Source organism: Ambystoma mexicanum, chromosome 1p, assembly GCF_040938575.1.
Source record: "Ambystoma mexicanum isolate Mex_15411 chromosome 1p, UKY_AmexF1_1, whole genome shotgun sequence".
Taxonomy (NCBI): domain Eukaryota; kingdom Metazoa; phylum Chordata; class Amphibia; order Caudata; family Ambystomatidae; genus Ambystoma; species Ambystoma mexicanum.
Window position 1 is genome coordinate 211,681,094 of NC_090921.1, and position 23,187 is coordinate 211,704,280.

At 48.5% G+C, this 23,187-nt stretch overlaps 1 protein-coding gene across 5 annotated transcripts in view; it reads left to right on the forward strand.

Moving 5' to 3' along the window:
* Positions 1-743: 743 nt before the first annotated feature.
* LOC138567864 (retinal guanylyl cyclase 2-like) overlaps positions 744-23,187 on the forward strand; it is a 419,705-nt gene continuing 397,261 nt past the window's right edge. For 2 of the 5 annotated variants that reach the window (XM_069646356.1, XM_069646366.1), the window contains exons 1-2: positions 744-1,498; positions 5,403-6,246. In XM_069646356.1, coding sequence (XP_069502457.1) covers positions 5,517-6,246 — 730 coding nt within the window. In that variant the 5' untranslated portion in view covers positions 744-1,498; positions 5,403-5,516. Of the gene's footprint in view, positions 1,499-2,337; positions 2,426-3,008; positions 3,129-5,402; positions 6,247-23,187 lie in introns of those variants that run through there. The other 3 variants (XM_069646359.1, XM_069646364.1, XM_069646362.1) reach the window with 3 other exon arrangements.

Below are 23,187 nucleotides of genomic sequence, written 5' to 3' on the forward strand. Positions count from 1 at the left end.
CATGCTCTCGTTTTGACTGTGGAGTAAACACGCATATCACGGCCTGGAGCACGTTTTACAAGTGTCAGGATGCCAAACGTGGTGCATACAGATGATTTTACTCAATGTCCGATATGAGGGGACAAAGGTGCACAACCCGAAGAGTGCAAACACCCATTATGTCACATTCTCACTGCAGCAGCTACCCACGTCTTGGAGAACCATGGACGGGGGGCACACCGAAGGGTCCCCCATTGCAGAGTCGGAACCCCGGCCATCAGTTGTGGCATTTCCTTGTAGTTGGGCTGTATTACTTGACTGGTCTTTTTTGTGCCGTGATACTCTTGCATCTAGACCATAGGTAGCTCCCCGCAGTCCTGACTCCCCTCATCGGTGTCAGCCCCCCCACCCCCCCTAACTCCCCGCTATTGGAGTAATAAAAGTCCGCACCCACATGCACCGCGGAGTTCGCGGACAGGCGGGGACTCCAATCCCAGCTCGGCCCCGTTCCCCCACTCATTACCAGCAATCCTGAACTGACAGGCGTGGCCCCGCCTCCCTTCCCCCGCCGTGAAAAGTCATGGGGGGCTTAAGCATAATCTCTCTCATCTTTTTCCTATCCCTAGCCTTTCTCCCCCTCGCCGCCCCCTCCCGGAGTCTTTGCATTAATCAGCTTACATCCAAATAGATACGAGCCGGTGGGGGTGAAAGATGGGGGGGGATTAGCCTTCAGTAAAAAAAAAAAAAAAAGGACTCCACATTGCAGCCAACTGTCTGCAGAGAGGAGATGAGATTCAGTGCCTAAAGGGGGGCCACCGCTTTGGGCAGCTGCTGCGTGAGGAAGTGGGAGCAAAAAAAGGGATCACGCTGGAGGCCCCCCACCACCACCCTGTCTACCAAGAGCTATGTCTGTGGGTGCACTCTGAATGGAAGAAGCCAAGCTCGAGGACACCCCCAACAACCCAAGTCTTTTAAGATCAGCAGGGGTGGGTGCACTGTGGACCAAAGAGGTCAAGATGGGGAATCCCCCCACCACCCCAAATCTATCGGGATCGGCAACGGTGGCTGCCCTCTGATGAGAAGAGGTCAAGTTGAAGAAATCCCACCAACCCAAGTTTCTCAAGATCTGCAGTTGTGGGTGGTCTCGGACTGCAAGAGGTCAGCAGGAGATACCGCTTAACCAGCCTAAGTCTTTCAAGATCTGCAAGTTTGGGTGTACTCTGACCCAACGGGGTCAAGCTGGAGAGGCCCCTCATCGACCAGCCCAGGTTTATCCAGATCCGAATTTGTGCTTGTACTCGAACTGCCTGGGCGTTTTGGGGCAGTGGAACTAGGTACGCTGCCGCTTGGGCCCGGTGCGGATGCTCTACTTGGCCTAGACAGGGCGCCACCAGCATCTATTTCCATTTTTGGTTCATGTGCCCCATTTATTTATTTTTGTTTTGTCAACCAGAATAAGCAGTGGACTGTGCTATTGGTGTCTGGACTGTCCCAGTTGCAGGCCAGGGAACTCTTCCAGGTAAGTTGGGGTTTCCTTTTGGTTTGGGTAGTTGGATTCCAGGTGCTGAGCCTGCGTAGCCACGTAAGACTTTCCTACCTGGACTGAAGGCAATATATTTAGTCGCTAAAACATTGTTAAAAACATAGTATTCTTACCTCTTATCCCCTTCCATCTGCAACTGGGGGGTCCACCCTTTGACTGGTAAAAGGAACCAGTCTAGCAGCATAATATAGCGTAGGCAGTGGTGCTGCTGCCCAAGTCTGGGCACCTTTCCAGGAAGTAGCATACACCTCACCATGCACCCATATCCAGTGGTCGAAGTGTATAAAAAAGGTAGTGGAACGCCGCTCCCACCAGTTCTCGCTCACTTCGACCGCTGCTCTTAGCAAATATCACTAAGAAAGAAGATCATGAATTCCTCCAGACTCCCCATTGTACAGGATTACTTCTAGGTCAGCACTTGGACAAATATTTGTAGCACCTGAAAATCCACTGATGTTGCACAAATGCATTTAGTATAGTGTTAAACATGTTGATTGGAGCTGCGGGGTAAGTACTTACAATTACGAACAAAAGAGAGCGAATGCCGAAAAAGTTCAATTAAAAATATAGAAAACACATAGCATCTCACTTTTAATATGCAGAATTGACCTTCAGTGGGGAAAGGACTGGTGAGGCACCCAGGAATAGACCTGTTGGATAGGGCTTAGCTGAGGCTAATAGGGGAGCCCACGCATAGGAAGTTGTCCAGTTATGTATTTTTACAGAACAATGTATTTTTGATATGATGACACTATTCAATTTTTCGTTCTGGATTTTATTTGAAAGATTTGAGATTCTACTTTTTTACATTCTAGATTTACACTGTTCCATTTGGTACTAGCATCCCTACAGGGAGCCGCTCTAGCAACCACATTTACTTTGACCACGGTTTGATCGACTCTTGTAAGTAATACGAATATTTTGGACTCCCCTACATTCGGCCCCCCCCCTACTTACACTGCAACCCCATTCCTACCTCGTAACCCCCGAAACATAAATATATTTATCTACGTATGTAAGTGGTATGACCTACAAGAGTCCTACTTAGGCTAATGGAACTATCTCTGGTCGATGAAACCACTGACTGCCCTACTCATGATTTTGATGATGACGCTGACTTACATTTCTTGACCCGTCTATTGACCTTTATTGATTGGCAAATGTCCCTTTTTAGGGGCTTGCAATCTGAAGAGGGCCCTTTGTGGACTAGAAAGTTATAACATTTGTTTATTATTTGCTCTGGTCCGATAAAAGTCATGGCACCTACGGATAGTCGTCGTTCTCCGGGACCAATGCTAGCCAGATATCATTCGCAGCTGCGCAGCATGAAACAAGTCTTTCAAGGTGCATGCACCCCCTCTTATGAATGCCCACCACCGCAAGCAGGCAGCCTCGAAATGGAGATTTTAGTGCTGTGAGAGGATCCTGTGGTTTAAGAGGGATTTCCCTAATCCCAAACCTTCTGAGATGCTTTGAAAGACCAAATCTCCGACAAGTGTAGGTGCTTGGAAGGTCTCCCTGTCCTCGGAGCATGACGGTGAAGCGGGGGCCATTGGAGTCTTTGGCCCACTTGGTTGGTTCTCTTTCCCGCGGCGCATCTCTGCGTGTGAGTTGTGTTTCCTGTAGAACAGGTGATATCCCACAGTGGAAATATTTTAGTAGGTGGTCGAAGCAATTTTCTTGACGCTGGAGGAGAGGTTATCTCACACTTGAAATAGACTCCTTGTTGCTAGGAGTGAGATCTCGTTCAGTCTGAACTGTCATCTCAAGTGTATGTTAACAAGGGTTATGAGTTGATGTCTTGCTGACTCTAATAAGTGAATCGAAGCTTTGTGTGTGCGTCAAATGTGCCCCAATGGTGTTAGGGGTGGCATCTACGCCAGTGCCAAGCATGTTTTGTCTTTTGTGGTAAAGGACGGCGTTTTACCTTCCCAACACATGTATGTATCTGTGATTGATGCCTCTAACATCATAAAATGGCTTGCTCCACCCCGACTCCCCACTTCCTCCATCTCCCCCGCATCTTTCATCCGTGCTGAACATGCCTCCTCATTCAGCGCGTTAGCTAAGAGCGCTGCATCCTCCTGCTTCCATGCCTTCGCTCTGCTTGCCCCTCTCCACTGGAAGGCCTGTCCCCGTCATCCAGGTTTGCCCATCAGGGTTGGCGCCAAAGTGACACCTCCCGGCCACCGACCACTGATGACAGACTGCCAGCGAGACTCACTATTTAGCAGAAAAACGTACACATGTGCTTATTTGATCTATTTGGCATTTGTAGAAGCGTGCTTAACCCATGGGCGTCTAGGCGCTAATTCTGGATACAGGGACTGAAGGGGTCAAGTTAGTTCCAGAGGACAGTTCTTAGTTGCTCCCTGAAGGCGTTGTAGGATGGCTCTGCTTGTAGTGCGAGAGGGAGCGAGTTCCACAAGGCGACGGCGATGCTGGACCCCCCAGCTTTGGAACGGCCAGACCTGTGAGGCGATGGCTGTAGATTGATCGAATTGGTCTAGTCTGGACATGCATGTTATGTACGTTTTGCCATACATGCACATATACATGATGTCTGGACCCTGTCTCTGCCCTTGGTCTGTCTCTCCAGATGCCTTCCCTTCATCCCCTGGACTTTCCCTCAGTCATGCATCCAACTCCATTGTGTAGAGACATCCTATCCAAGGACTACGTTAGGCGTGACTTCTCGAAAGTTCAACACATAGAAATAGCCGACGTCTGTTGTGGTAGATTTGATCTCAAACTGTCTCTTCAGCAGTTGGCACAATGAGTGATGTGTTTTGTATTAAGAGTTGTCATCTCACGCAGTTTTCACGTGAAAGTGCCGTGAGCGATGTCTCCGGTGCAGTGGGGCTTATTCTGCGTCCGGTTGCCGGGTAATTGGCGCCTGCACCTCCCTGCACTAGATGGAGCTTGACGCGAGCTGAGAGTGAATTCACTTCCGGTGTGGAGCATGTCCTCCCCTGGCTATGAATGAGTGATGTCTCTCATGGTGCACGTTAGATGCCGTCTCTTGCTTGAGTGTAAGTTGGCAGCCGGGGAGATGTATGGGTAGTCTAACACTGGCTGTAGTATCGCTCGCTCGCTTTGAGGGATGTCTCTCATCATGGGAGTGATGTATCTGCCACTGGCGAGTGTCTTTTGGGGGAATATGTCACACAGCCGGCCACACTCCAGGTGCAGTCGATAGATTGCTATGTAGAGTACCGTTTGGGAATAGTGCGTACAGGAGAGCTCAAGGTCTCTGACCCTGGTTATATCTGCGCAGGCGCTGTGAGTGATGGCGCTGCTGGTAGAAGGGTTGAGATTTAGTTCTGCTTGTAAATTCTATCCCCTATAATCAGTGGCTCTGGGCTGGACAGAGCTGGGGGCTCAAGCCTACTGACGTGACCTTTTACCTACCACTTTCAGGTGTCATCTTTCTCGTCTTTCCTTCGCGCCTTTTTCTCTGTAATCATCTAGGCCAGTCTCTCAGTCTAATCCCAGCTGCCTTCATGAGTCCTCTCGCTCTTCCTTTCTGTTACCTTCTCATCCCTCCCTGCTTCCCTTCCTTACTCCCCTGCAGCCCCTCCCCGCAGCACACCATCTTTCCACATTGTGCGCCCCTGGTTTTGCCTCCTTCCCATAACCCGCTCCCTGTGCCCCCATCCTCCTTTATAGTCAAGCCTCCCCCTTTTGTTTGGTCTGACCTACAATCTTTTTTGCTGTTCCCTTTTGTCTTCCAACACAGACAGCTGTCAGTAGTGGTGCATGCAAGAACCTCTCCCTGACCCACTTTGCTCTGGTAGCCTGCTTCCTTTTACAGGCACAGGGCTGTGAGATTTAATGTGCAGTGATGACTCATTCTATCTCTCTGTATTTCCCCTTGCAGGCATCTATGGGCGACAACCTTAACTCTGCCCCTGGAAATGGCGATCTCTGTTTCAAGTTCTGCCCAGGAAGGCTTTAGAAAGCTCTAGAGGTCAAGGTGCACACGCGGATCATCATGACGTTTTTGGGTAGTGGCTTCTGCAGCTTCTTGTTCATGTTCTCCAACCACCCCAGGTGGCGACGGAGGTGGGGCCCCACCGGATGCGGCTCTAGCAGGCCCCACAGCCTCTGCCTCTTGCTCCTCTGCTTGCCTTGGTGCGTCCAGACCACCACTTTCAAGGTGGGCATTGTTGGACCTTGGTCCTGTGATCCGCTCTTTGCCAAAGCCCTGCCTGAGCTGGCTGCCAAGCTAGCAGTGAGCCGGATTAACAAGGACCCGTCGTTGAACACAGGCTACTGGTACGACTACGTCATGTTCAACGAAGACTGTCTGACCTCTCGGGCCTTGGCTGGGTTTGTGAACACAGTGAACTATGCCTCTGGATTTGTAGGGCCCATCAACCCTGGGTACTGCACGGCCGCCGGGCTGTTCGGGAAGCACTGGAACAAGGCGGTCTTCTCTTGGGCGTGCCTGAGCACGAACACTGAAGTGCGCGGCTTCACCACCTTTGTCCGGCCTCTCCCACTAGCCTCAGAGGTTCTCTACACTGTCCTACGGTTCTTCCAGTGGGCCCACGTCGCCATCATCACAGCCCCACAAGACTTTTGGGTGCAAACTGGCCAGGAGCTAGCTGGCTCCCTCCGGGACTTTGGCCTGCCGGTCAGTGTGGTGATCACCATGGAGAAGAATCCCAAGGGCGCCGAGGAGGCCCTGAGACGCATCCAGAGGGCTTTCAAAGTAAGAGGTAGGAGGCGCCCAGAGACGGGCTATACCAAAAAAGTTTAGCTAAGAATTGCATTCAGACCTAGGCATTTATTTATCTAAATACATGGCGTCTGGGATCATCATGGGAACGAACAGATCATTAACCCACATAGGAAATGCACCCCTATTACTCACCATGGATTTGGGATCTATAAAGAATACACCCCTGGGCCTCACAACACCAATCCACAACAGAAAACAGGGTCTAGAACCTATAGAAAATGCAGACCTGACCTGAGACTCGCCATACTAGATCATGCACCAAAGGAATCGGGGATTTAGGATCTATAAAGAAAACACCCCTGGACCTCACCACATCATACCCCGAAACACCACAGGAAACAGGGTGCAGGATCTATAGTTAATACACCCCTGGGCCTCACCACTTCAACCCCCGAAAAACAGCAGGAAACAGGGTCCAGGATCTATAGAAAATACATACCTGGGACTCAACCTCAGCTCCTGCACCAAAGGAGTCAGGCTGGGGTTCTACAGAGAGCACACACCTGACCTATTGTCTCACCAAATCAGCCCCTGATCCACAACAGGAAACAGGGTCTAGAATCTATAGAAAATCAGACCTGACCTGAGACTTGCCACACTAGATCATGCACCAAAGCTATCAGGGATTTGGGATCTATAAAGAAAACACCCCTGGACCTCACCACATCATACCCCGAAACACCACAGGAAACAGGGTGCAGGATCTATAGAAAATACAACCCTGGGACTCCACCTCAGGCCCTGCATCAAAGGAGTCAGGCAGTTGTTCTATAGAGAGTACACACCTGGCCTATTGTACTCGCCAAATAAGCCTCTGATCCACAACAGGAAACGGGGTGTAGAATCAGACGTGACCTGGGACTCGCCACACTAGCTCCTGCTCCAAAGGAATCAGGGATTTGGGAACTATAAAGAATACACTGCTGGGCCCTGGGCCTCACCACGACAATCCCTGAATCACCACACAAAGAAAGGTCTAGAATCTATAGAAAAATATGTCCTTGGGACTCACAACCTCAACCCCTCACCAAAGGAATCAGGCATTGGGATCTATAGAGAACACTGCTTTAGGCCATGGCACTCACTGCTCCAGCCCCTGAACCACATCTGGAAATATACTCTAGAATCTATATGGAATACATCACTTGGGCTCACAACCTGAGCCTCTGCGGCAAAGGAATCGGTGAGTGGTCTCTATAGAGAATCCTCTGTGCCTGTGGAGTCACCACATCAGCCCCTGATCCACAACAGGAAACGGGGTCTAGAATCTATCGAAAATACAGATCTGGGGTTCAGACTTAGCCTCTGCACCAAAGGAATCAGGCAGTGCGGTCTCTAGAGAATAAATCCCTTGATCCATGTGACTTCCCACACCAGACCCTGATACCCCCACAGGAAACCGGTTCTAGAATCTATAGAAAATACAGATCTGACCTGGGGCTCACCACACTAGATCATGCACCAATGGAATCGAGTATTTGGTATCTATAAAGAATACACCACCACCTCAGTCCCTAAACCACCACACGGAGCAAGGTCTAGAATCGGTATTCCATGGGACTCATAACCTCAACCCCTCCACCAAAGGAATCAGGCATTGGGATATATAGAGAAACCTGCCCTGGGCCATGGCACTCACCACTCCAGCTCCTGAATCACATCTGGAAATATCCTCTAGAATCTATATGGAAAACATCCATGGTACTCACAACCTTAGCCCCTGAAAAAAAGGAATCAAGGAGTGAGGCCCTTGGACTCACCACTCCAAGCCCTGAACTACAACAGGGAAAAGGCTCTCGAATGTATAGAAAATACAGATCTGGGGCTCACAGACTCAGCCCCTGCACCAAAGGAATCAGGGAGGGGGGTCTCTAGTGAATACAGCCCTTGTTCCATGGGACTTGCCACACCAGACCCTGATGCCCCCACAGGAAACAGGCTCTAGAATCTATAGAAAATGCATTCCTGGGACGCAAGTTCAACCCCTACAACTAACGTGTCAGGCAGTGGGGTCTCTAGAGAATACATCCCTTGATCCATGTGGCTTGCCACACCAGACCCTGATACCCCCACAGGCAACAGGTTCTAGAATCTATAGAATATGCAGACGTGAACTAGGCTTGCCACACTAGATCATGCACCAAAGGAATCAGGGATTTGGTATCTATAGAGAAACCTGCCCTGGGCCATGGCACTCACTGCTCCAGCCCCTGAACCACATCTGGAAATATCCTCTAGAATCTATATCGAATACATCCCTTGGCCTACAACCTCAGCCTCTGCGGCAAAGGAACCGGTGAGTGGTCTCTATAGAGAATCCTCTGTGCCCGTGGAGTCATCACATCAGCCCCTGATCCACAACAGGAAACGGGGTCTAGAATCTATCAAAAATACAGATCTGGGGTTCAGACTTAGTCCCTGCACCAAAGGAATCAGGGAGTGGGGTCTCTAGAGAATACATCCCTGGATCCATGTGGCTTGCCACACCAGACCCCGATACCCCCACAGGAAACAGGTTCTAGAATCTATAGAAAATGCAGACCTGACCTGGGGCTCGCCACACTAGATCATGCACCAATGGAATCAGTGATTTGGTATCTATAAAGAATACACCACCACATCAGTCCCTAAAGCACCACACAAAGCAAGGTCTACAATCAGTGTCCTTGGGATTCATAATCTCAACCGCTCCACCAAAGGAATCAAGCATTGGGATCTATAAAGAAACCTGCCCTGGGCGATAGCACTCACCGCTGCCGCTCCTGAATCACACCTGGAAATATCCTCTAGAATCTATAGGGAATACATCCCTGGGCTCACAACCTCAGCCCCTCAACCAAAGGAATCAAGGAGTGGGGTCTGTAGGGAATAAACCCCTAGGTACTTGGACTCGCCATAGCAGACCCTGAACTACAACAGCGAAGAGACTCTAGAATGTATAGAAAATTCGGATCTGGGGCTCACAGACTCAGACCCAGCACCAAAGGAATCAAGGAGTGGGGTCAGTAGGGAATAAATCCCCAGGCTTTTGGACTCACCACAGTAGGCCCTGAACTACAACAGGGAAAAGGCTCTAGATTGTATAGAAAATACGGATCTGGGGCTCACAGACTCAGCGGCAGCACCAAAGGAATCAAAGAGAATCTATCCCTTGTTCCATGGGACTTGCCACACTAGACCCTGATGCCCCACAGGAAACAGGCTCTAGAATCTATAGAAAAAGCATCCCGGTACTCAACCTCAGCAACTAAGGTGTCAGGCAGTGGGTTCTATCGAGACTACACATTTAGCCATGGCGCTCACCTCATCGGAAGCTCAACCTCCACAGGAAACAGGGTCTAGAATCAATAAAAAATACATCCCTGGGACTCGCAATCTCAGCTCCTGCACCAAAAGAATGAGGCATGGGTATCTCCAGAAAATACACCTCTGGGCCCTTGGACTCACCACATCAGCCCCATAACCACAACAGGAAATCGGCTCTCGAATGTGTAGGGAATATATTCCTGGGGCTCAGAACCTAAGCCCTGCACTACAACAGGAAACAGGGTTTAGAATCTATAGAAAATACATCCTGGGGACCCAATCAACCAGCCTCAATACTCAATGAATTGGAGTGAGGTCTATAGAGAATGCACCCCTGGGCCTTACTGCCTCAGACCCTAAACTGCAACAGCCAATGGGCTCTAGATTCTATAGAAAATGCATAGAATAAGAGGGTGGGGCCTGTGGAGAATGTAGCCTTAGGGCCTCATTACACGGTAGGCGGTAAGGGTTTACCGGTACCAGTATTTTACCGGTACCGGTAAATCCTTACAGCCTTACTACGAGGTCCCTTTGCGGGTTGGGGAATTTAACGCCTGCTTTTTGCAGGCGTTAAAAACCAACCCGTAAAGGGACCCAGGGAGCTAATTACGCTACCGCAATTTGCGGTGCCATGATTAGCGCCTTCCCCATTCCCATTATGCCCTATGGGGCAAAAATGGGAATGGGGAAGGGCAATGGTGGAAGGGGGAATTACCGCCCCGCCAACCTTGGAATGGGGCGGTAATTCCCCTTTCCACCAAGGCGGTGCCGGTATTTTACCAGCATGAACCATGGCGCTAATAGCGCCATGGTTCTCCGCCTACCGTGTAATGAGGCCCTTATAGTCACCAGCCCTTCACCACCGCTGAAACTAGGGGCTGTGATTGCCAATAAGGATACACCACTGAGGATTCAATTACGAGACCCAACACCACCACAGGAAACTCTTGTGGATCATTATTTAAAAAAAAAGAAAGTATTAATGAGTCTCGAAAATTAATTATCAAGAGATGTGGATACTTTCTACCAAGAGATGAGGGCACTGTAGTTGAGGTTTATTGCAATGCATTTTTAGATTCCTTAGGCCATTGGTTTACCCCAAAGGACATGCCCTGCAGTGCAAGATCAAAGAATGTGTGTAACACACCTGAGTGTGTGTTTTGATGTCTATGCATGGTGCATTGGCTAACTGTATGCAATGTTCTTACAAGGCCACCTTGGTATTCTGGAGACACAAAAAGTCACACACTCTAAGAGTGAGGTCAGAGGGTATTTTACTTAATTACTAAGCTTTTTTCCTGAAGGTCAGTAGACTTTGAACAGCCAGTTTTTATTTTGTTTATTTATTGAATATTTGGTAAGGCACCCATACAACAATGGTGTTTCAAGGCGGCACAAGACAAGCAAAAGGGGGGAGTGGGGAACAAGGGAGAAAAATGCAATAACGGTCCTACTAGGCCTTGTGACATTTGGATCGTGCAAGCGCTGAACAAAAAGTGTGAAGGTGGGGAAGGGAGAAGTGCAGGTTTGCGCCAAACGAAGTGCTAAGGTGGTAAGGGAGAAGGGGGGAAGTGCAGGTGATACAACGCAGCCAAAGGGCAAGTGCCATTGAAAGCAGGTAAGCAAAGGGAAGGAGGGCACAGCGCAGGGCGGCCTGGGACCCTGTAATACTCAGAGGGAACTAGGCAGCCAGTCATAGAGAAGGAGGAAGGAGTTTGGATGGGAGGGGGAGAGAAAAGGAGGAGGAGAAAAGGAGGGTATTGAGTAGCTTCCGGAACTTAAGGAGATCCAGCTCAAGCCTGAGAGGGGAAGGGGGACCATTCCAGAGGGAAGCTCCTGCGGAGGAGAGACACCTACCCCCACTCTTTGTTTAGAGAGCAACGGATGTGCAGAGAGTTGGAGCTAGCAGACCAGAGAGCTCTAGCAGGGAGGTATTTAGGGAGAGAGAGTTGGATGTAGCGGTGTCCCAGGCTCCAGAAAGCCTTGTCGGGGTGTGGGTTACATTGGCGGTTTCACGACTGAAGATTCTGCCACAACTGAGTGCTGGAAACCATGGTACGGTATGGAATTTCCTGGAAAATACTAGACCTCTGTGCTAAAATAAGTCATTGTTCTCCAAAGTTGTTTGTTGAATGGAGAGAATCCTGGGATTACATGGACATATGGAGACCAGGCATGCAAAAGCTTGCAACACTCAGGAAAAATATTTTCCAGTCTTCTGGGCTTCATAGAGATTTCCTAGTAGCCCATCAGTTGGTTGAGATTGACAGAACAGAAGTCAGTTTTTGTGATATGCCTTTATTATTTTTAAAGGAGGTTCAACTGGCTATTGGATGTGTTGACCACATGGTGGTCAAACTGTAGCTCATAGCTTGGTATTGGGGCAATCAGCCATCCCAGAATAAACACTAGTAATCTCGCTTGGAGCACCAAGGAGCCCGGACCCTGTGGAGCATTAGGATTGGAAGGAGGATATGATATGATATATGATAGGTTATTTATAACGTGCTTAATACCCAGAGGTTTCTAAGCGCTGACCCAGGTACCGAACCTGTGTTGCTCCATGTCGTCTTGCTTCCAAGGCGAGCATGTTGCACCGGAGCTATCCTCCCGAGACAAGGATGAGGTGGAATTCCATTTTGGCAGAGATAGGGGCATATTTGAGGAGGCAGTTGGCCAAGGTCTAGAGTATATCTTCTGATAATCATTTAAAACCTCTAGCGGGCAGCAGTAAGAGCATGCAGCACATGGGTGAATCAGGGGGCACTTGGGTTAATGGTAGATTCCTCCTCTGTACAGTTCCATGGGTCAATGAGAAGGACAAGCTTTAATAGTGGAGCCATCCTTGGACCATAATGGTCTTCAGACTCTATTCTGCCAGATTTGGGGACAGCCGTGGGACCTAACTATATGGTTGTGAGGTAGGATGTTGGGTTGCCAATTGGTGCTTAGCCTGCCTCTTGCACGTAAGATCCTTTCAAGAGGTGGTCCTTCTGACCGTGGTACGATATGAGGAGGTCTTCATGTCTTCATGTCCCAAATGTTCTGGGAGATCATTCCAAAGTGCTGAGCCTTGACTATAAGCCAGTCTATTCCAGAATTGTTAGTATCTTCTTGGGCAGTCAGTTCCAGGTGGCCAATGGGATGGGTGTGTGGTAGTTCAGGCAATTATGTGAAAGGAGGAAAGATTGTTCTTAACAAACGTGCCCCAGGTCTGTGCCTTCTGGACGAGTCCATCAGATGAAATGTGAAGTGAGGCGCCACTGTGTCAGAGCAATGTCTCTGTTTGACTTGGGTAGAACCAGTAACATTGTATTCATGACTTGTGTTTCTCAGGTAGTTTGCCACTTAACAATATTCCATCGATATCTTATCCAGTTTGACGTAGCTCCGGGCTGTCACCTCGAGGCAGGGATGTTGTGCTGGGCTACCAAGATGGAAGCCAGTTGAGTCACTTAAATATTGAAACGGATCAACGAGAGCAACACTCCTTGGTGGACTCTCCAATAATAGAGGTGCGTCGGGATAAGAAGAGTCCCTTTGATTTGCTGACTCAGTGGCTTAGGAAAGATGAGCACCAGGATAGGGAAGCCCTTGCGATGATTCCCACCAGTGAAGGAAGATAGCGCTTTCTGGTCAATGGTACTGAATGCCTCTGAGGGGTCTCGTAGAATGAGTGCATGTTTAACTGATTTCATCAGAAAGTTGGTAGTTCCTCTGATCATCGGGAGTGTCATTTCACTCCCAAGACATGGATGAGAATCTAGATGACGGTTGTTGAGCAGATTGCTTTGTTTCTAGGGGTAGTCGGAATTTCTTGTGGCATGGCTCTGTAGTTCGACGCTTTTTTACAGATCAGCATTGGCGCTTTTCAGGAGCTGGGAGATGATTGCGGGTTTAGTTTGTGATCGACGTCACCAGTGGATGGCGATGTTGATATTGAGGGGGAATGCTACAGGTAATCAAATGATGAACCTCACGCTGCGGACATTTTTAGGGAGAGGATGATTTTTGGAGGGATGATGGGAGATTCCTAATGGGCCTTTCTACGATGATGGGGAACTCAGAGAGAGGCGACTGGACTGGCAATGCCCGCGTTTCAATAGCCGGCCATTGTGTGCTGAGGCAAAGTTTGCCCTGATTGTATCAATGATGCTGTGGGAGGAGGCCATTGGGATATAACAGAGATATTTGAAAGTCGTGTGACGGCGCAGTCTCGTGGGTGGAGCTACGGGTTCATTATAGCTTCAGACCAGTGATTCGGGGAAGGTCTCTGCCCCTGTGATCACGCGTGACAAAGGGCCTTCATTTTCCCCTTTGAACGCATTTTTATACAGACTTCGGTTGCAGATTATGTCACGTGAGGTATTTGTAAATGTTAAGCATTTTACTGGGTGCGTTTTGGGGCTATTATATAGGGTTATTGGGAAAGAGTGCACAGTTACCCACCTCCCACCCATTTAAGAATATTTTGGGCCTCATTACGACCCTGGTGCTCCCATAATGAACGGTGCCGGTACGGGACCGGCACTGTTCATTATGGGATGCCCTATTACGAGGTTCCCTTGCAGGGCCCGCTCAGACGTCCTTAGCGGGTCCCGTAAGGGGACCAGGGAGCTAATAACGGGCCTGTTATTAACGGGCCCGTTATTAGTTCCCTGCCCATTCCCATTGAGACCTATGGGGGCTCAATGGGAATGGGGATGGGTTTTTTCAATGAGGAATTACCGGGTCCTCCAAGCTTGGAATGTCCCGGTAATTGCTCAGTGAAGGAACCCGGACCTGGAACACGGTATGGAGGCAGCCATACCCTTATTAAGGGCATGGCTGCCTCCATACTAGATGAGGCAGGCGCTCCCAGAATGAAGGGGGCCGGTACAGCACCGGCCCCCTCATTCCGGGAGCACTGATTACAAGCTTCCCATCGTGGGACTGGGATTGCACGCCTGGTAAACCAGGCGTGCTTTCCGGGTCCCGCGAGGGGAAGAGGGAGGCAATAACAGGCCAGATGTGATCTGCCCGTTATTACCTCCCTCCGCATTCCCATTGAGCCGTATAGGGGCTCAAATGGGAATGGGGATGGGTTCCTGCATGGAGGAGTTACTGGGTCGTCCCATCTTGGAGTAACCCGGTAAGTCCTCATTGCAGGAACCTGGTAATGGAGCCCGGAAAGGGGTAGCCATGGGGCTAATTGCTCCATGGCTACCTCCATTCTCGTAATGAGGCCCTTTGTCTCTTTCTGATTTTCCATTGTCATTATTTTCCTAGTAAATGCTTTAAGGTATTGCTTCTTATTATTCTTGTTCAGAAAAATATATGCTAGCGTTTCATTAATGGTGATAAGAATATGATACACTCACATTGATCGTCTTCAAATTCCCTGCTCTTTTTTAGTTTTGGCTCATATTCATTACAATAGTGACACTTAGTGGGGCACAGCGGTTGACATGAGTTTAGAGACATAAGGATGATGGCAGAGGGACGCAAAGCCTGACGGTGTCCCTTGGCCGTACACACTCCTATTCAGAGCATATTAGCATGCTATGCCTCTCTGCTTTCTGATGTATCTTCTCTCGAAATATCTTGACTAAGAGAAGTAAGTAAAGGTAATGCTTCTTTATTTTGTATTAGCACATGAAAATCATTATTGACCTCCTCTCAGCCTTTTGGAATGTTCAGAGTGCAGTCAGTAACTACTGGTATTGACTGGATGTTGTACAATCTGACTTCGAAAGCAGACAAGGAAACAATATTACAGTTTCCAGGCAAAATGTTTAAACTAAGACACTTCCTCTCTAAGAGAACCTTTTTCTTCACTGCAACATCCTATTCAGCCCACCAAGAAGAAGGCTGAAACATGGGAAAATGTTTTCACTTTTTTACAGAGAAACTGTTTAGTGTTTTAAGACCCTTAATGCATGATCATGTTAAACCTGCAACGCTTTAACCAAGTTTGCAATTGAAATGCTTAATGCATGAAGACAAGCTTATTTAAATACTACAAAATAAAAGCAAACCGAACTAATTTACTAACTCACTTTGTCGATTTACTTTCTCATTATCAAACTAACGTTTTTTACTTCCATACAAAAGCTCCAAACATGCATTGTAGCTACCATTATGTGCCTAAGCCTTATAGACCTTGAGCCATAACTGGTGGTGGGTCATTATCTTGTGTTAACAACCCTTCCCTCGGTCTATAAGCATATATTAATACAACACTGGCTCTGCTCTGTATTTAAATGCCCACTTCATCCACTTCTCCCCAACCATCTTCCATGCTCTGACTCTTCCGCCACCCCTCGGGCTCTTTCGCCTCTGCAGGGCGTACCTCTGATTTGTTCCCCTCCCCAGAAGGCATTTAAGGCTAGCAACCTTCTACATCTTGTCGCTCTCAACTGTCGCTCTGCTGTCAAACACTCCTCTGACATCTGCCGCCTCCTTGAAGAATTTGACCTTGATGTGCTCGGTCTCACTGAGGCTTGGTTCATGGCTAGCTCTGTCACAAGCTTTGACACTCTCTGCAGGGGGTGTAGCCCTGATCATCCCTGAGTGTATTCCTGCCTCTATCATTCCCATGCAGACCTGCTCCTCTTTCGAATGCCTTGTCTACAGGCATTTTCTCTCTCCTGATCACTTTCTTACCGTGGCTACCATCTATCTGCCTCCTGGTCAGATCAACCCTTTCCTCTCTGAGTGGGCGGTCCTCTCCTCCTCCCTCCTGGAATCAACCACTCAACTCCTCCTGCTAGGTGACCTCAATATTCATCTAGATTCTCCCTGTTCCTCGTCTGTACTCTTTTGTGACCTCTACAATTCCCTCTCTCTCTCTATCCTCCCCTCTGGCCCGACGCATTCTACAGGTCACACACCCGATGTCTTGATCTCCTCTGGCCTCCCCCTCTTGATCCCTTTGAGCACTCCTCTCTCCTGGAGAGATACTCCCTCCTCTCCTCCCATCTAACCCTCTCTAGCCCCCAGGCCAAGCCAATCCCAACACTGTCACATGCCTTCTCAGAAATCCGACCCATGAAGCGGGAGTCAGTTGAGGCTTTCGTCGCCACCTTCTCTCCCACTCCTCCTTTGGCTGACTCACATCCTGACACAGCCCTTTCCATGCTCTACTCTTCTATCTCTGATACTCTTGATGCTATTGCCCGTCTTCAGGATCCGATTGAAGCCCAAAGCCAAGTGCAATTCTTGCTACGACTCTGACCAAGCTACCCTTAAACGTAAGTGCAGGGTGGCTGAGAGGAAATGGAGGGCTTCTTGTTCATCCTCTGACAAACTGGCCTGCTGCCTGCTCCAAAGGCAATACTGTTTCTCTGTCCAAACTAACAAGAGAGCCCACATCCAAGCCCGTGTCTCTGCAGCATCTAACAACTTGGCCAACCTCTTCAAAATCTGCAAGGAGCTGGCCAACCCTGCTGCAGTCTCTGCCGCTCCTGTGCCTCCCAGGCACTTTGCATGGCCCTTGCCTCTCACTTCAGCTCTAAAACCCAGGACATCCTGTACATCCTCTCATCCCCTCCACCTCTTCTCCCTTCTGCATCTGCGAACACTGGCTCTCCTGCAGCCGCCCCCACCCTCTTTCTCTTCCTTTCCTCTTTTCTCCCCTGACAAGGTTTCTAGACAAGTCAAATCTATGAAAGTCTCATCAAAACAGGTTCTTTCCTGTTCCTCCAAAAGCATCAAGGACCACCTGATTTCTGCAACCTCTTCTGCGCCTCAGGAGCCTACCCCTCCCATATGATGCACTCTCTTGTGCACCCTCTTCTCAAGAAACCCACAACTGACCATTCTTGCCCACCAAATTATCGCTAGATCTCCATCACACCTTTTCTCGGCAAACACTTGGAAAAGCTGGCCATCTCGCAGCTTAACCTCCTCTCCGATTCTGTTGGTTGTCTCCATGCCCACCAGTCTGACTTTAGAGCTGCCAGAAGCATGGAAACTGCTCTCCTGAACATCCGCGAAAACCTACTCTCCAACCTTGCCTCTAACATCCCTTCTGTCCTCATCCTACACAATCTCTCTTCTGCCTTCGACAAGGTCAACTATGCCATCCTGCTCAACCATCTCTGTGATAAACTGGGTATCTCTGATCAGGCTCTGGTCTGGCGGACTTCTTTCCACTCTGATTGACCCTCCCAGGTCCAACTTGGGTCCTTCCTTTCTTCTATCGCCCTCTCTACCTGCGGAGTTCCCCAGGGGTCTAACCTCTCTCTTTGGCTTTTCAACCAATACCTGGTAACTCTCGCACATCACATTGCCTCTCTCTGCTTAGTGCTATGCAAATGACACTCAACTAATTTTCAGGCTTCCTTCTGCCACCTCTTCTCCTTCTCTCATCTCTGACTGCCTGTCTGCTATTCAGGAGTGGTGTGCCGACAACAATCTCTGCCTTCATGCCAGTAAGACAGAGATCCTCCTCATCAGCACACCTTCACACTCCTTTCCTGTCACTCTCTGGCCTGCCTCCCCTGGTCCTCCTCCTACCCCCACCTATGAGGCTAAGAACCTCAGGGTCATCTTCGACTTCACGCTTTCTTTTTCTGCCCACATCTCTGATGTCTCTAAAAAATCAAACTGCACTTCCTCAGAGGTAGTCTGCCTTTCCTCTCCTTCCCCCAGAAGCTTACTGTATCTCAAGCCCTGGTTCTCTCTAGGCTGGATTACTGCAACAGCCTATTTCTAAATCTATCTGCTTCTACTCTCCGCCCTTTACAACTCATCCAGAAGAGGACTGTGAGACTTGTCCTGGGCCTCAAGCCCTGGGATTGTATCTCTCCAGCCCTGAAATCACTACATTGGCTCCCAGTTGCTGGAAGGATTAAATTCAAGACCCTTTGCATTGCCCACAAGGCTTTCTGGGGCCCGGGTCCAAAATACCTTCCTTTTCGAGCTCTTCGCTCCTCCGCCTCCAACTCCCTCAGGGTCCGTCGTTTAACAAAGAAATGGGCTGGGGGTAGATCACCACCTTCGGTTGGGGTCTCCCTCCGGAACAGCCTCCCCGCCACTCTGAAACTTGAGGAGAACTATCTACGGTTCTGTCTTTGCTTCTGCCTGCTCTTCTCCTCTCCCCTGTTGATCTGTTCTGCTTAGGCATTGTGCACCTGGTTACCCTCTGATTTCGGGCCTAGGTACTTCTCACCCTGCCACGCACCCGAACTGCATCCTGGCAACCCTTGCACTTGGGTCTGTATCTGTATCCCTACAGTCCCCCCTTTCCCTGCACTTATCAGACACCCCCTGACTGTGCCTTAAACCTAGCACTTGCCACTTGCTGGCTGCACTACCATTTCTTTTTTCATTCCTATGCAAAGCACTTTCCACTTTCCACTTCCCACTCCCCAGTTGAACTCCCCCCCTTCCCTCTCCCCTGCACTTGCGCGTTCTCAATGTCACTGGGCCTAGTAAGATCGTTGTTTTGTTCTCCCTGTTCGCCTCCCTTGCCTCGTCGCGCTCTGAAACATGTGTATGAGCGCGATAGAAATAAAATTTCAATATCAATTCCGCTTGTTTCTCCCAACTAACATTCCACTTCCTAAACTATGAGCAGCATGAATAATCACAGCACCTTCCCCTCAACCCCACAAACGATGCCCCCAAAAACCATGTCAACGTGCTTGGTGTGATTGATACAGAAACAACATCACTCGTTTGGTCTCCATAGCTCACACACATTGAATTCGTTTGACTCCTAAACCTCTGCCATAGTTGTTTGCTGAAGCAAGTTGTCGATCTTATAGTGTTTGGAAAAAGTGACTCTTGACATAGAGAGGAAGGTTATGTCAGCTTTGCTTGCACTCAAAAAATGATAATTCTGTATGTTTAGAAAATAATATTTAAAGTAACAGCTAAGTTGAAAAATCAAAAGAAAAGTGCAAACATCTGTAATCTCCACTGCAACTCTCCTTTACTTGCACCTCCTGCTGCTCCGCGGAACACATTGACTTCACCTCGTATTCAGTATGCATGTCGTGTACACAATTCGTCCTCTGCCCATGTGACGTCATCACTCCAGTGTGTGTCGCAGTAAAAGAAGGACCTATAACAATGCTCTGTCTGTGCACTGTGCATCCTCTGGGGCCCCACTGTCACTGCTGCCCTGCTCGTCTGCAGACTGTGCAATTTCTGGGCTCCATTACTACTACTGCCCTGCTCGGTGATGGCGGCCCCACTACACGGCTCCCGCTGCTCAGCAATTTGTCTAATTTTGGCGCTCTAAATCCTCCTGCTACAGATCTCACAGTTGTAATTTTGGTGATTGGGGGCCCTCGCAACACTGGTCCCCTCAGCTCGCCTTGTAGCCAAATGAATTTGGACACCTCCCCTGATCAGAGCTAGCAAAGTTGCCCCCCATTTTGACTACCAAACATTGTCCTATTTTGGCACTCCTGAGCTGGTCTTCCTGACTGATGCCTATTCCCAGAGCTCTACTTCTTGTTGGGGTGTGGATGGTTGCTGGTTGGTGGGAGGCGGCAGTGGTTGTGGAGATCTTTACTGCTCCTCCACCACAGCTTACTTTTGTCTCCTTACGTCTGTACTGGTCCTCAAACAGAAAACCACCGCGTCACCAACATGCGGCAGCCTCATTGCGCTATTGAAAGACACACGCTGGACTCTTGTTGGTACGTAAGTACTTTAGTTCCAGTTCCACCACCAAAGCCCTTTATCTGTGGTAAAACAAGACCTTTGATGAAGCAAATCACTTTTTAATTTTTCATTTGTTTGACTAACTGTGCTATCCTGACAAAAATAGTTTATTTGAAGGAGGAGTGGCAGTAGAAATTATTGTGCCATCCCGAAAAAAGTGGTTCATTTGAAGAAGGTATAATCAGCTAAACATTGTTGAACATTTTTTAAAAGAACAATTGCTATGGTTTTGATATTGTGTTATGGAAGAAAGATATTTACCTTTCAGAGAAGGATATTATGGAAAACATCAGTTGGCTTGAATTCTGAATAAACATTTGTGGAAAATACATTTGCTGTGTCCCAGGGAAAGACACAAGGGTTGAAAGAGACTTTGTATGTTACCTTGAACAGAACTTTGTTGAAACTGAACTGTGCTCAAAGTATTCCTGAATTGGTCCAGGGGAAGGGAGTCCAACCCTGATCACAAGGAGTGCGCTCAAGAAGCTTTACATTTGAAATTATCAATTGTTTTCTTAGCCATACTTACCTTGTATAATTCTGATGTTTTTATTAGTGTGAGGGTCACAGACATTTGAGACACTAGGTCATTCTTCTTTAGTTTCTGTTTTCTAGGCAGGGACCTCCTTATAAGGACAGGGAAAGATAGGCATTTATACAACCCTTTTTCTTTTAGTAAAATGGCAAACCATGAGAAAACATTCCCTTTGTGCCCACCTCGCATTTCTGACCCCGCGCAGTCTCCATGAACTCTTCGTTGAAATATTCTTGAAAATCCCTCAATGGCAAGACATCTACCATCATCCAAAGTAGATCCTCAAGCCTGTTGTACTCTGAAATAACCTTATTCCACCCTGTATAATCAGTGATTTGACTGCTTACAGGATTCTGTGGTCTACACCCCTCAGGAATGTCCCAAGTCATGACCTTAGACTGGGATCTAAGGAATCTTCTGCAGTGATTGAAGTGGTGATGGTCCTGATATTTGAATTGGGCTTAGGACATCTGACTCCTCCTTCTCCTGATTGACCGCCATAACTTGTCCGTGCAAAGTTCCCTTTCCATACAGAGTATCCTTGAGGAAGTCAATGTTGTCAGCATCACAATAGAGAAAGCTGCCTCTGACCAACTCTGAGGGAACGTAAGATCTTTCACACTCATCCATGCCTTTTATTACCTCTGTGGCTATCTGTGTGTCAAACTGAAGGACTCTAGTGTAATCTATAGTTGGTCCCATGCTAGGCAGAAATTGAATGATGAATTTGCTGCGGGTAGCTGTGTGCACTGCAAGCCCAACTGTCACTTGCAAGGGCATTTTACGGGTATGCGGTGTGGTAGAAGTGCTTGCATTGGAAGCTTGTTGGGCTGATAGCATTTCATATATAAACATCTATGACAATGTATGAGCCCTGTTCACAACAGTGTTATCCTGCTTTTCTGAATTACTTTTCATATCCATCTGTCCTTGATAGCACCACTTGTAAAAAATAACAACTTCCTTTGGAACAACATCTGCCAAATTCACTTCTCCAAAACTTTCAGTGAATTTCCATTTTTCCCAAGTTATTACTGCTCTCTGTAAAATCGTGGCTGCTTCAAGAAAGGCCCCCATATTTCTCTCAATATGGTTCATTTACTCTTTTGGCATTATTAAAAATAATGCCAATACATTCAAGCTCTTCTTCTATGAAACTTTTGATTTTTTTTCATCTGTCCTTCTTCTAGCCCAAAGTTCTTCAAACGTTTTTGGCCGGGGCCCCCCTGAGCAAAATTTGGGCAGGTCGGGACCCCCCAGAAATGCCAAATGGACAGTATGTATTGCGCGCCATCACCTGCTCCCATCACAGTCGCTGGGTTACCCAGTCCCTTGTCTCTCCCCACCCCATCACACACCCTGGGGTCTCCCACCACTATCCCATGGTTCCCGGCCATTGTGCACACCACCATAGTCCCTGGGTTCCCCCCATCCTGTTCCCAACACAGTCTGAGGGCCAGTGGCGGCTGGTGATTTTTTTAAGTGGAGGGGCATAACTATTTCCCCCAAAAATGCCATAGCGACCGAGCATAGTGAGGGAGCCCGAACCAATAAAGGGGGTTCGGGGGGGTTACCCCCTGTGAATCTTTTTAAATAATTGATTAAAATGTTGCATTGTAGAGCATACTTTTAACAAAAAAATAGCCAACAGTTTGCAATTGGTGCTGGGGGCACAGGTGGCAGGCATGACATTTTTACTGGACATTTATGATAGATGTCCAATAAAAAGATACCATCCCTGTCCCCTGGGCCCCACTGGGCCTAACACAATCAACATGATTGTGTGTATGCAAGGAGCTGCACATTCATACAGCAATCACTCTATCATTCACACAAGCATCCATCACCATACACTCACTCATAACATAAGCACACACACATCCATACACATGTTTCAATAAAAACAATGAACATAAACGTGTCTTCTTCATTGGCCTGCGTGTGGGTGCTGAAACGCCCTGCTCCAGGCTGCTCAGACCGTATGTGCGAGGAGGAGCAGGAGCTCCCCCTTGGACATACAGACATGCAGTACCCCAGCCAGCATTTCCAATGAGCTATGCAATGCTGGCGAAGCAAAACACCCTAGCACTTGCATGGCTCAGTGAGCATGTGTGGCTGGGGAACTAAACTGAATTGTCATAGGGAAAGTGTTTCCCTTTGACAGTTCAGCCAGCCCAGGAGCACTCCATCAGCTGCAAAAAGCAGCTGAGGGAGTGCTCACTGGGCTGGCTCTTTAGCTCCTCCATAATGGGTGAGGGACAACTGGGTGGGCGCCCCCTCGCCATTAAGGATGAGCCGCCAGGCTCGGACTGGCCTATAGGGCAATGCCTGTACCAAAAATGTAAAATGTATGTGTGGGCCAGTCAAAATGGGCCACCATTTTGACCAATGTGGACCAGTTTGATGAGTTACTTTACT